Source organism: Xylocopa sonorina, chromosome 17, assembly GCF_050948175.1.
Source record: "Xylocopa sonorina isolate GNS202 chromosome 17, iyXylSono1_principal, whole genome shotgun sequence".
In the NCBI taxonomy this organism is placed as follows: Eukaryota; Metazoa; Arthropoda; class Insecta; order Hymenoptera; family Apidae; genus Xylocopa; species Xylocopa sonorina.
Window position 1 is genome coordinate 767,184 of NC_135209.1, and position 14,944 is coordinate 782,127.

Here is a 14,944-nt window from a genome sequence, read left to right on the forward strand (position 1 = left end):
GCGTAACTGAAACACTGTAATTGCAATGTGCAAATAATACATTGTATTAATAGAATTATATTTTGTAATTGGAACAATCAGAACATATCACTATGCAAAATATCTAGACATCTGTAATATATATTTTTGAGCAGAATTTTATTAATGAAACACGTTAAACCAAATGTTGCCAGATTAAAATACAACTTTACCTTAATTCGGTTGTGATACCAAAAGTGTGTGTTGCCAATTTTCATAAATTATATTATTCAATCAGAATGGATAACATAGATTGAACTAATACCAATTATAATTAAAGGTTAATCAAGCGATTATAAAATGGTCGCTACACGTATATTCTATTTTTCAATGTAATTTGAGTTTCCTATTGATATAAATAAATGTTTATACATATGGGTTTCACAAAGGTATTAAAACGTGTGCTATATACAAATTTTGCATCGTGCAGCTCAAAAACAATAGGGATATTAGCACCGTTAACAATACCACCGTTACATATTGCATTTTTATATTACTTTTGGCAAGAATACTCACGAGATGTGGATAAGCAGTATTGTTCTTGTTCATGTTGGGATACAGTATTTAAAGGTAAGTCAATTTTATTTCTATACATATTATGTAAAGGTGTACAAGGAAAATCTACCGACTTTGTGTCTTTTATTTTGGTAGGTTTAGGAGATATAATAATCTTCCATATCTGAACTAAAAACAAGACAAATAGTTTAAGAAATTTTTTGATATCTGAACAATTATATTTTTGTCAAATGAATATCTGGAAGATAGATAGCTTCTTTAGATATTTATAAATTCCAAACACTTTTTTGTTACTAAATTACATAAATTTGTTAACATAAATAACTATATTTGATCATAATTAATAGAATTCTTTATTTTTAATCGATGCAATTCTGATCTGTTGCTAAAAGACATTCCATTTGAATGGCAGAATGTTCAAATGATAGAAAATTCCATTCTTTCTTTGTATCTTTTAAACATGCCCTCTATTATATTTATCATATGCGACATTATGTCATTATTATTTTGTGGTATATAAAACGATACTAATGATCACAATTTTTTTTAGTCATATTGCTCATGTATTTCATAAATAATTTAATTTACACGATGCCTGAATGAGTTTGGTACTAGTATCAAAATCTTCCAAAACTTTTTATTCATAGTTTAATATCTCATAATAAATGTTATTATTGTTTCATATAATCTGTAATATATATTTATTACTTTATATATGATCCTCTCATATGTATCTATTACTTGAAAATAACTGTACTTTTTACTTTAACAAATATAATACTCATGCTTTGTTTTTTATATTCTTTCCCTTGGAAGAATATAATCTTTGTACAAAAGGACTGTGGATCCAAGTTCATCATATTCCAAGTTCAATGAATATTCCTTGTAATATAAATTAGAAATATTTGAAAAAAGAAACTGTCATATAGAATTAAAACATGATTTGGTAAGAATATGAAGTAAAAAGAAAGTGTTTGAATCATTTGTTTAAAATGGTTTGATAGAAAATATGTTAATTAATAATAATATGTTCAGCATTTGGGAGTTTAACAGGAGATTGCTAAGCTTAGTATTCATTAGAATAGCTACGTTTCTACATTATAATTATATTTTTGTGCATAATACTTTTGAAAGTAAAACATTTTATGATAAGATAACAATAATAACCATTTTAAATTTCTTATGAAAGGTACAAAATTTTAATTTTCATATATTCTAGTCTCTTATGGAGTCAGAGAAGAGGTTTTCCTTATATGCTTATAATAATCATTTGAAAACAATTTTTACCTAGATTCCAAAAAGTATCAAGTTCATTATTGCAGGGTCATACGAATCTGGCATTGCTTCTTATAAACATATGTACTTTAATGCAACATTGAACACTTTAAAAATATGGATGACAATTGTAATTGGAATTATCACATTTTACGAAGTAACAAAACATCTAACATGGCTAGCTTTTCATAATCGCCTTAGATTTTCTATGATGATCCTGTTTTCAACTGCTATTTTCTCCCATTACTATACTTGGTGGGTTTATATGAATTATTGGAATGATGAATTCTATTCCCAGTGGTACCATCAATTGTTTTTCTCTGTCACCGAGTTGATATCCACTTTCCTAGTTGTTCATCTGGCAGATAATAAAAATGCAATAACTCATAGAAAAGCATTCGGTATAGCTACGATAGCTATTTTACATATTGTAGCAGGTGGTTGGGATCAATTTGTTGCTAATGTTGTTAGAGGAGAAGGATATGCACATCAGGTAATAGTATTTAAAAATGAAAGGTCAGTGGGGGAAATAATGAGAGCTGAGTTTTGGCTATTTTTTTGTAAAACTGAACATTAAGTTTTATGCCTCTCATATTTTCACCATTGTCTTGCATCTTTTAATTTATGTAATATTAACATATTGCATTCTAATGTTCAAAGAAAACAGTATTTATATAGAATCTGCCAGTAATAGACTTTTATGATTTTTCTTATCAACCCTTTAAATCTTTATAGTTTAAAATGAAACCATCCCTGTTCAGCCAGAAGACACTAATTACATATTTGGTTAAATAACTTAATATTGGCTGTAGTAAGCAATGGATTCCAAAAATACATAATTTCTAATTATTCCTTGCATCCCTTATGCTGAAACTGTGAATGTGCAAATTCATTTTATGTGTTACAATGTGAATCGGATCTTTTTCTTCTTTTTTTTACACCTGACTTTACACCATACAATATCATGAAACAATATTTTATAGTTGAATATAAATCTGACGCAAAGAGCCATATTATAGATGTTTTTATACAAATAATTATCTTATTAGTAGTATATCCCATGATTTTTAATTTTTATACCTTATCAAAATGATTATAATATCTACATAAACATAACTGAAAAACCAGTTAGCTTAAGCGATCAGTTTCAGTGATTTTCTAATGGTAAGTCAATTTACCATGTTAAACAATTTTATAGTAGCTTACTATCTTATACTTAAATAATCTAAAAATGTATGTTGTACATTACTCTTACATAATATGCATATAATCCTCTATGTTTGAATTATTTTAGAAAATATTTATTCATACAAAAAACAATATAAAGAAGGATTTTATTTGATAGTCAATTGAAGAAATAATTGACAATCAAATAGTTAACTTGTTTCATGATAGTGTGATTAAAGCCTGATGAAACTAACTGCAATGCTTGGTGAAACGTTGAACGCGAATCTATTCTTATTCTACGCGATCTACTCTTCGAAGTCTCGATCACTGAACATCAATTCAGGCTGTAAGCCTTAAGTAATTAATTAATACATATATAAAAACAATTAATTTGTTCATAAGTGGAAGGTATCGAAAAGAGAGACCGACAAGTGTCTAAATTGTTGGTGTACTTTAGAAGCGTAATGACAAAGTTTGATATTTTCTATAAATAATTATTATTAAGTTGCAATTTTTTTGTTGGTTAGCCTAAAACTTTCGAAAAGTGACAAAAAGATTGAGAAAAAGAATTTTGGAAATATGAAGAATAATGAATAATTTAAAAAAAGAAAGACGTTAGTCGTTTTCCTTTTTCATCCGTATATCGGGTTTCAGTTTTCGGTGATAAGTAATATTCAATGCATTTTAGTATATGTATCTGTATACGCGTATGTACAGCTATTCGAGCAATATGCATGTGGTAATGGTAATGCATCAGAACAACTACAAAATAATATTAAATTTTAATTTTAATGTTTCGTTTGTGATTTTTGTGCAATAGGTTGTACGCGATCTTGGGTTCATGATCCCAGATATTCTTCATGTTGGTATTCCATTATGGGCAGTTAATTGGAGAAATATGTACAATCTTCCTGGTTCTGTCAAACGAGATCCTAGTGTCAGGCGAGACTTAGCTTACATGTTAGGGATGATATGCATTGGATTATGCATTTGTGCTATATTGTAATTCGATGGTAATAATGCCTAAGAAAAGGGACTTTAAATCGTGTGTATGCGTGTGCACGCGTGCGTGCATAAGTATCAAACCGATATAATTATCAAAAATCGAAACAAATACCAGTATTATTTCGGATTTTTTTTTGTAACCTATAGTAGGTGAACAGTTTTCAAACTGGCACTACCTTTAAGTCCTTATAAAATTGATACTGTCATAAAGTAATTCTAATTTTCAGTGGTGCGCAGTCGATGGAAGCTGTGGAAGCGTCACTTCCCTTGTATTTTATAAAATATAAATAATGGATACGTATTGTTGCCATTATTTTTGTCAGAATATTTATGTTGTGTCTATTTTAAAATCAAAATAAATAAACTGTTTATTTTTATCATTTTTGAAACACAGCTTAATATATGTTTATACAACAAAATATAATATATATTTATATATGCTTATGTAACGAAATAACACCATACTAAAAGATACACCAATCTAATACTGGTATTTTATGTTTTGGTAGAAGTCTCTTAAAGATAGTGCTCTAAAGATAAAAAATTGTTTTATTTCAATCATTTTCTAATAGAAAGTTACAAAAGAGAATGAAAATGAAATTTATTACACATGTCATGAAGCTAATATATATTTATGCCGAAAATAAATTTACTTAGTCACTTAGATTTAGTAAATTACATCAAGGAATAGTTCTCATTCATTACTTACTTTTGTAAGGCCAATCATCTTTTCGTAGTATTATTAAAAATTATTCTATTACTATAATATGTATTAATTGTAAATAACCTGTAGAGTACAAGTTGCTTATTATAATAGGCAGGCCTTTTAATCGTTTCATTCCTTTTCTTCTTGCTTTATCTTTATTTTGCTTGTTAAAAAAGAACACACGTATAATAAGACTAAAAAAGAATTACACAAGCACTGTAATTAGGTACACATATTTAAAAATTGAAATATTTTATGAAAATTGTAAAGAAGTTACATATTTTCTCATCGATTTCGATGATTTTTCAATTTGTTGTGAGCATCATTTTGAACAAGTTTTCCTAGTAATTATTTATTTTTTCGGACACTACGCCGATAACTTTGATATTTATGTTGCTAAAGATATAGTACCAAGTAATTTCTCCTAATAACTTAGTCGGCGATTTCATAATTTTTTAGGTATTTACAACAAACCATTGCTACTATTTCATTGAATCTTGCTTATTACATGCACAACCATGGTAGCGTACATATCAACATGGTGCAACCGCTTATCTAGTGCTCCTAGAAAACTACAAAACGGCCCCAAAATAATTAAATAGAAACTTTTTACAATAAATAATGGAACTGCGTTTTTCAAGCAATAGATAGTAGTTAGTTGAAAAAATTACTCTGAATGAAAAGCAAACGATGTAAGAAAAAGAGTAATTATCGATTCTGTACTCATAATTTTTGAATATGTTGAATTTGTGAAGATTCTGATCATTCAAGTTTTTTCACACATATGCATGTAATAGCTGCCCAGCTTTAATTTTCAAACCATTTGCAAAAGAAAGTCGGTATTTGATTTATCGAATTTATGTATTAACAAAATTTTCTTAAATTCATCCGTTGCATAAGATTGCTTTTCGGCTGTGGCGATGTGTTTATATGAGGTTGTCCAGTATGAAATGGAGCAAGGAATGCAAATAATTGAATTCGATTTTTTTCCAATAAAAGCTTTTTATTATTAATCAACGTATGCACCCATATTATCGATACACTTTCACCATTTTAGAGGTAACTCATTTATCCCTTTGCTGTAGAAGTCTGTGAATCTCGGGAGTCGATGAACTCTTGAAACACCATTTTGATAGCCAGTGCGGAAATTTTGAAAGAAATGATAGTCAGTGGGGACAAGGTCTGGCGAGTATGGTGGGTGACGTAGAGTTTCCAACTTCAACTCGCGTTGTCGTGCAGGAGGATTCGAGTCGTCCGATTAACTAAATTTTGGCTGTTTAATCGCAAGACTTCTCACCATTTCGTCGAGTTGATGACAATAGACATCAGCCGTGATCGATTGGCCAGGTTCCATAAAGCTGTGGTGGATGCCAGACCACCAAACAGTGACCATCATCTTTGTCCAACCATTGCGATGAACGCTTACGATTATCGTACATGATCCATTTTCCATCACACGTAACAATTCGATTGAGAAATGATTCGGCTTTGTTGCGAGAAAGAAGGAAAAGGCATGCGTCGAGTCTTCGTTCCTTCTGTGCATCGGTCAATTCATGCGATATCCACTTGTCCAGCTTTTCCACTTTACCGATTTATGCCAATTGAGTCAAGATTATTTGTTTTGATACATTGTACATTAATGATAATTTACGTGCACTTTGGCTGGGATTCGCTTTCACAGTGGCTTTCAAGACGACATTATCCACCTGAGTTTTGGGTCGAAATCTCCCGAACGAAATTTTTTAAACGAACGAGCTACAGTAGCGTTTGTAGCCATTTGAATACCGAACACACTATTGATATTGGCGACTGCCTGCCGTGTTGTGGCTCCACGGAGGAACACACGAATTTCGCTGATTTCCATGCTCTCACTTAATCGCCTATACAAAAAAACAAATGAAATTTTTTTCAAACTGAAATATGAGCTAGAAAGAGGAAAAAAGATACGGCGTCTAAATGAAGTTGTGTGCGATTGAAATAAATAACATGATGTTTGCTTCATTTCATACTTGACAACCTGATAGAAACAATTGTCATGGATATATGGATATGCATATATAGACAATATTGAATGTAGCTACAACTACTGTTTTTTGCAAATATCTCAGAAAATGCAAGAAGCCATAGATTAAACTTTTAAAAACAGTTACTATTAGAAGTGGTACGTGAAATACAAGCTCGATGATTTTCTATTTCTACCAACTACTTTATTACTCGGATTCCAAAGGATGTTCATACTCTACGAGAGCTATACGAACAGTGAAGGCACTCGACAGAAAATCTGAGGTGTTCTCGCCTAAGAAAAATGACAATGCAAAATCTGTACGTGTTTTTCTTTCAAATACTTAGGTATAAACAATTGGTGGCCCGCTCAAATCGATAGGTTTCTTTTACTGTTTATATCCAAGCTTCTATTTCTCAACTCAAGATTCATTTTTGTTTCTATGTTGACATATTGAAATAATCCAACACACTCCTTAAATACTTTCATAATGTATTCTCTTATCCATGCTAATATTATATCTTCTCAAAACGCTAGAGATTATTCTTGTTCGCCTTACTAAAAAAACTACATATGTGTATGGGGAAATATACATATATAGTTCAACATTTGTTGCGAGAATTAGGGAAACCCAGAGAAACCTAATCAAGCCATCTTAAAATACTATATATATAAATTTCTACTCATGCATTCTACTATTATTTTTAATTTTTTTTTTCTATTTTCATATTAATCTCTTACATTATTGTACACTTAATATAATGTGGACTATATTATTACCATTTTTGTCCTAAACTACAGATACTTAACTGCTGACAATGACTTTGTCAGTATATCGGCCAACTGGTTCTTTGTACAAACAAATTCAAGTTGTATATTTTTATTTTAAACTGATTCCTTAACAGCTTCAAATAGAGCCATGTATTTAGCTTCAGTGGATGAAGTCGCAATCAATGCTTGCCGTTTCGTATTCCAGCATGTAGTGCATTGCTCGAATAATTCAAAAAGGTACCCCTTTGTATAACTTACTTTGCTTTGTATAATTTGCTTGGGAGAGATGTACTTACAGGCTTACAATCCTGCATATTAAACTTCTCTGATACTGTTTCTATGTAAGCACTTTAATCCAATGTTATTTTATCATTACACCTTTCTACTTTAATACCAACAAAATACTTTATTTCCTTTAAACCGGTCATCTGCCAATTAAATATTTCTTAAAACTTTCCATTATTTCGTAATCAGCAGTAGCAATCACAAGATCATCAACATATAAGGCAACATATATATTTTTACATATACTTTCTTTCTCCAGAAAATAGATAAATACATTCATATAAATTTCCTCCTTTAGTTCGCCATTTAGAAATGCAGTCTTAACATCCATATGGTGTATTAGTAAATTATATTGATTTGCAGAAGCAACTATAAATCTGAAACTTATTATTTTTACAACTGTTGCAAAAGTTTCATTATCTCCAAATTCATTATTCTTAATAGTATTAACATCCATTTAGAATCTGCTATATTTCGATTTTTGGGTCTTTGTACTAAAATCCAGGTTTTGTTTGTCAAAAGAGAATTTATCTCTTCATTAATGGCCTGTTGCCATTGAACTCTATCATAGTTTCTGTTTCGTCAAATGAATTTGGAGTGTTACATATAAACCATTGGGCAACCAAAAGACAATCACCATATATATCATCTTCATTGTATGATATAGGGGTTTGTTGTTTAATCCTATCACTCCCTCTAGGCTTAGGATTTTCTTGTATTTCATTACTAGTATTCTGATACGAAGATTTGCTGTTAATATCTGTTTCACCTACAAATTTACCCTCAACTTATATCTCATTTTAACTTACTTTCACACTTGGCCCCGCCACATCTGATTTAGTATCACCAGATTTATGACCAATCAGCATATTTGATTTACCATTATCAGATTTAATACGCTTTAATACATCTGATTTATCACTATCAGATTTATTTGACTTTTCTACTGATTTTCTATTATTGTCCTAACCATTCTTTCAGAAACACCATTCAATTGACAGGTTCACGGAACTGTTAAATGATAGTTAATTCCTTTTTGGTTAACAAATATTCTTTGCCATTATCGGTATACAAGTCAGCAACCTTTGAATTAAAATAAACTACGCTCTTAGCAACAAAATCTTTAAATGCAGCAAAAACATCTGATTTATATGTCATTAAGTATGTCATACAATAATGTGTATAATCACCGACAAACAATAAAAAATAATTCTCGTTATTAATCGTTGTACGAGTTACAGAACCACAAACATCCGAGTCAATGATAAACAATAGTCACTTTACATGATTCTTATTCTGTGTCTTTCCAAATGATAACCGTGCTTGTTTACCATAATTTCGCATAAATTATCATTCTGCACAACTCTGTCAATATGGCTCATATCATCGACCATTTGCTTGTTTCACAATTCTAAAAATTTAATTTTACCCATGCGGCCTAAACATTGTTGATACCTCAGTTCACAGTTGTTATTTATAATACTACGAACCTGGCGATTGGCTAATGTTATACCTTTAATAACTTTAAAATCTATATGTTGATAAGTTACCTAAGATCTTAACCTCTTAGTATCATCTAATTATCTTTTATTACCTCTACAACTTTTCCTTCCTTGTTGAAAACAACATTCATTCCTGCTTCCTGCATCCTTCGCATGGACAGTAAGTTGTACGATACTTTCAGACAAAAGAATACATTCTTCAACGTACCTTTTACTCCTGTACTGCTAACGACTTCAATTGTCCCATTCCAATTGTCACTTCATTATACCTACGTGCCGTTCTTCGCAATGGATATTTTCATTGGAGGCTGCAGTTTGTTAAAGCTGGAAAATACAATGTTCCGGAGTCGAAAAAAATTATTATAGAATATCGTTTTCTTCTCAGCTACGATCGTTTCTGGGCAACCCGCATTAACTCGCATTAGGCCCGTTAGTGGGCCCCGCTGCATCTTCCACTAGCCGTTCACCTTTTTTAAATATGTTTTTCGAGTTAATAATAGGTCCAGTTCTTCCATTTTTGCACCTGCTGTTAATAACTCCGTTACCAAATCGACAAACATTATGAAAAACATTATAAAAACATTAGCGGTTCGTCACCTTGCAATTTCAGGCCTGAAAATCTTTTTCTGATAGCCAGTTGTATGGCCAAACTCTTTCTCTCGTATATCGAGTCGAATTTCTTTAGAATCTCGGATGCACTGCTCTCGGTGGTTGCCTTTTCCATTCTTCTATTACTATCTGAGGAATTGGGTGACTGCACCTAGCTAATTCAATAATGCGCGAACCTTCACTGTTCATACACTATATCTGTCTCCATCAAATTGCTTGATATTTCTTCTTGTTTTGGAACTTTCTTCGTTCTTTTTGTTTTATTATTTGCCTTTGTTATATATATAAGTACATAACAAAGGCACTACACTAAAGTTCTGTTATGATAGATCTCTGTTTTAGATATTGCAATTTAAATATTTTAACTATATACTTAATGTTCCATTGATAATTGCACTTAATACCTTACACTTAATAACACCGATGTATAGTTTAAGCATTTATTATAGTATCGGTTTCCCACTTTTTATTTATAATCTAGTCACACGGTGTTCATAATAAAGAAAAGAATATCGATTAAAATACGTAATACTGGGCCTATAACCTGATGCAAATGGATGCGCGATGTTCCGAAGGATGTTTATACGCTACCAGAACTATACGAACAGTGAGGACACTCGCCTAAGAAAAATGAAGACGCAAACTCTGCACGTGCTTTTTTGCTTCTACGTTGACATATTGAAATAGTCCAACAGTAAATTGTTGTTAGAGTCATGCCCTTAACGATATACATATGTACGTGTAAAGAAAAAGTGTCAAAATTATCCATGCGGTGTCCCTTAATGTAAATAATTACCACGATAACCACATATATTTAGTATGAATTTGAGATGAAAAAATTGCGGTGTATAGTGTGACGAAAATTGAGCAAAGTTTGCCTAAAAATCACTTAATATTGTATATTATTTATAAAGAAAAAGTTTTTTGTATTTATAACAATGTAAATCTACTTCTATCAGTGTAGTATCGATTTGACGTTTTTCATCTTCGACGATTTGGAATCAGTCATTTGTATATCAATCTGCATCTGTTTAAAATAAATTCTTAAGTACATTAATAGTGTACACGCTCGTTTGAAAATTGTCTGCTTCTTTTACTCTTAATGTAAGTTTAAGCATCGATAAATGTGCGTGTTCTCAGTTTGTACATTGTACATTGTACATTGTATTTAATATTTTGCCTATTCGTGCATATACGTAGAAACTTAATTTATATGCAGAAATATAATTATTTTCCTGCATTTAGAAATATTCAATAGTGCTTTATATATTTATTTAAATTATAAAATATTGTCTATTTTCGTAGTATGAATAACGTGCAAGATTATACGCATAAATAGAAATTTGAACAGAGAACATATCATATGTAACGTTTGCAATATGTTTAAACCAAAAGTAAGTATAAAAATTGCGATCGTATAAGCTGTCTAAGTTAAGAGCAGAAGGTTTCTGTTTATTCGAATATTTATTTGTATAACGTATAAGCAATTAATATTTACAACTAAATTAACCAATATAATCTGATTAATCTATTAATTCGATTTATAAGTATGAGATTAAAGTTCGACTATGTTAAAAAATTAGGCCGCTTTATGACGGCCGATTACACTGTCTCATATGTAATTGTGCATGGAGCCGGCACCTATATATCGGAATATCGATAGATTTTAAATTAAATACCAATATTTTGTATCGATACTTAATATAACAATGTAGCGCAGTATCGACACTTGAACCGCGAAAGTTCGATGTAACAAGGCAGCAAAAGGGTAATTAAAATAGATAACTATCTAACTGATAAGAATTATTTTCTAACGCTGGCACAGTTATAAATGAGGCGAGAAATATATTAACTGGGCACTTACCGTAGTTACTATCTTTAAGTTCCTTATCTATCGAGGATTCGAATCTTCAAACTGTAATGTGTTATTATTATTACGTATTCCAACATAATAAAATGTTATTATGCCTGATAAAATTATATAATATATGTGATATTATTACATTATGTTATGTTATACAATATTACTCTTTAATGTTACATAGGAAATATTAGGACCATTAACTGTCATATCGAACTAGCCAAAAGAAAAGAGGATCGTTAATTATCATTAGTAATAGTAATAGAATCAATGAGTGAAAATTATCGATACATAAGCGTGTTCATTACCGGTGTCAACGACGCAATAAATAATAATAAACACGGACGACAGGTGAGCGACCACGTAAAGCGAGTGCAAGAGAGAAAGAGACGTAAGGTATAATCATGGGAATTAGTGTAGGAGCGAAAGTGTATTAGATTTAATATGTATTATAAAATATGATGTATGTAAATAATCAAGATCATCTATACGGTGTCCTTTAATGTAAATAATTACTAAATTAACCAAATATGTAATATTATTTTTAAAGAAGAAATTTGTTTATAACAATGTAAATTGATTTACATCAGTGTAGTGTTAATTTGACGTTTTTCATTTTTGACAATGTTAAGATCCATTAAAAATTATCTAAGAATTTACTATAAACAAAAGAACGTTTACCCGTGTCCGTTAATTTTGCAAAACTATTATATCGGCTATCGTCGACCCGTCCTTTGGAGATTATCGAATATAGCCACATTTGGCAAACAGTTGTCCATAACAAGAATAATGTCGAAAAAGTCATTACTTTCAAAGTCGAGGTGCTTTTCGGTTTATTGTTTGCTACGGTCAAGATTAGGACACGTGGAATTCTCGTGTGCGTCACCCAAGAGTAAGATTCGGTATCAGAATTTTCAATAGTCAATGAACTTCAACAGCCGCTTCCCTCATTAAATTTCGTAAAATCTCCATCGACGAATCCGCTTGTCCTAGCTACAAAAAATACACCCACCGAAAAACTTACATAACTCATCAGCAATATTCAAATCAGTTCGAAAATATTAACTTACCACATCTCTCGATCTGTTACCGAAATATAAGTTAGAATAAATACTAATCGTTCAGAAGCATTTTATAGAAAAGTTAATTCCACAGCAACACCACCGTTAACCCCTTAACGAACAGTTTTTTTGAAAAAAACCGGCCAAAAAAAATCAATTTTTTTTAATGTAAAAAAACAAACTTTAGAACATTGTTTTGGCAAAAAAATAAAAAAAATTCAAAATTTTTAGTTTGATTTTGGATTTTTTATTTTTCGTTTCGAATTACTATTTCGTGAAAAACATTTTTATCAGTTAAAATATTTATTTATACTTTTACAACAAAAATAATACTAATATTTATTTTAAAAAATTATTCAAAATTTTCTTTCGTGTGGTATATTTCGAAGCAAGGTGCAGCACATAGCCCAACATTGCAAATATTGCACATGTATCGACTCTCTTTTCTTTTCTTTTTTCCTTTGCTATCCCTTTTAGCACAACACACAGCGCAATATCTCGTGGGAGCTTCTTTTTTTGGTGTTCGTGAAACAAAACTGGGAAAATGACGTTCTGTTAGTCGTAGAATTCCACAAGATTTTGGTCTACCTGATTTTTTTTTATATTTGTATCACTATGACAGTTTTGTATGAGACTTTCCACTAATTTGCTTCTGAATTCTAAATTTTTTTTTTCACCTCCATCTTTTTTATACAAAACATATGCGTTCCAAATGCTAATATCTAATAAATGAAAGAATATTTTTTTATAATATTTTTTTCCCCTTTTTCTGGTAATGGGATAATCATGTAAGTGCTGATCTAGACGATCAACACCTCCCATCGTTTCATTATAATCTATTACCACTTTCGGTTTCGATATAACATTATCGTCTTTATCCGTTTCGTTTGTAGTTGCCTTTTCGGTGTTATGAACTGTAGATAGCAAACAAATGTCTCTTTTATCTTGCCACTTCATTATCATCACTTTTCCACGTCGTGCAGCTACTATTTCACCCTTTTTCAATTTTTTGTTTTGAATAAATTTTGGTACATCTTTTCTATTCTTCCTTACAGTCCCATACGTGTCCGTTTTATGACTTATTAAAAAATTTGCTAGTTGTGGTGATGTGTAATAATTGTCAGTGGTGAGACAGTAGCCTTGGTCTAAAAGTGGTTCTAGTAGCGTCACAACAATTTGGGAAGTAACTGGCAGATCTTTATATTTGTCAGTTATTACTGTGCCTTTCCCTGTGTATATAATTGATGAAAAAAGATAGCCACTTTTAGATTCGCACAACAAAAATAATTTTATTCCAAACCGCGATCTTTTTAGTGGAATATACTGGACCAAGCCTAATCGACCTTTATAAAGCATTAGACTTTCATCAATCGTTATATCTCGTTCTGGTATATATAAACTAGAACATTTATTATTTATTATTTCATAAATAGGCCAAATTTTGTAAAGTTTTGGGTTGGGATGGGTATTTCGGTCAAATGTTTCATTATTACAAAAATGTAAATTTCTTTTTATACTTTGATATCTTCGTAGGTTCATCAATTTTGGAAAAACAGGAGTACACCATATTTCTTTAGTCGACCAATACATTCTTTCTTCTGGTTTTTTTATAAGGCCCTGAAGTATATTTATAGCTAGAAATATCATTATTTCATTTTTATCAACGTCTTTCCATTGACTGTCAGATTTACTCGGTTGTTGTTCCGCATATCTATTTGTTTCTAAAACTAATATATCCAACACCGAATCATCAAAAAATAATTTGAAATATGCTAGTATATCAGAATTGTCCACCAAAAGAAAAGTTGAACCAGGAGTGATAACAAATGGAAATCTTCTTCTGAACTATCTTCAGAATCACTACTGTAATTATCACTTTCTTCTGAGCCGCTTTCCGACAAATTTGCGTATTCATATTCAAATTCTGAATCGCTCATTTTTCAATATATATTTTACTAAAATATAATATAAAATAAAATAAAATATAATAAAATATAATAATAATAATAATAATAATAATAATAATAATAATTTGAAAATGAAAAAAATATACCAATTGTATAAATATCTAATATACCCAATTTTATTTTCTGTAATCACAAAATAACTGACTGTCTATAAAAATACACTTATCTTTGCAAGTTTACAACACTTAGGTAACTATTG

General features: G+C 30.5%; 1 protein-coding gene and 1 pseudogene across 1 annotated transcript; one reads left to right on the plus strand and one right to left on the minus strand.

Moving 5' to 3' along the window:
* The first annotated feature begins 265 nt into the window (after positions 1-265).
* LOC143431142 (uncharacterized) lies at positions 266-4,016 on the plus strand. The gene is made up of 3 exons (XM_076907679.1): positions 266-588; positions 1,857-2,302; positions 3,797-4,016. Exons 1-3 carry the CDS (start codon positions 381-383, stop codon positions 3,980-3,982), a joined length of 840 nt encoding a protein of 279 aa, XP_076763794.1. The 5' UTR covers positions 266-380; the 3' UTR covers positions 3,983-4,016.
* Positions 4,017-5,696: 1,680 nt separating this feature from the next.
* LOC143431370 (histone-lysine N-methyltransferase SETMAR pseudogene) lies at positions 5,697-6,551 on the minus strand (annotated as a pseudogene).
* Positions 6,552-14,944: the final 8,393 nt, after the last annotated feature.

Excerpts from the sequence above, each read along its gene's own strand:
- LOC143431142 (XM_076907679.1), top strand. The coding sequence starts at position 381 with ATGTTTATACATATGGGTTTCACAAAGGTATTAAAACGTGTGCTATAT. Across the intron at positions 589-1,856 it reads TTGGGATACAGTATTTAAAG|GGTCATACGAATCTGGCATT; the intron begins GTAAGTCAATTT and ends TCATTATTGCAG. Across the intron at positions 2,303-3,796 it reads GAGAAGGATATGCACATCAG|GTTGTACGCGATCTTGGGTT; the intron begins GTAATAGTATTT and ends TTTGTGCAATAG.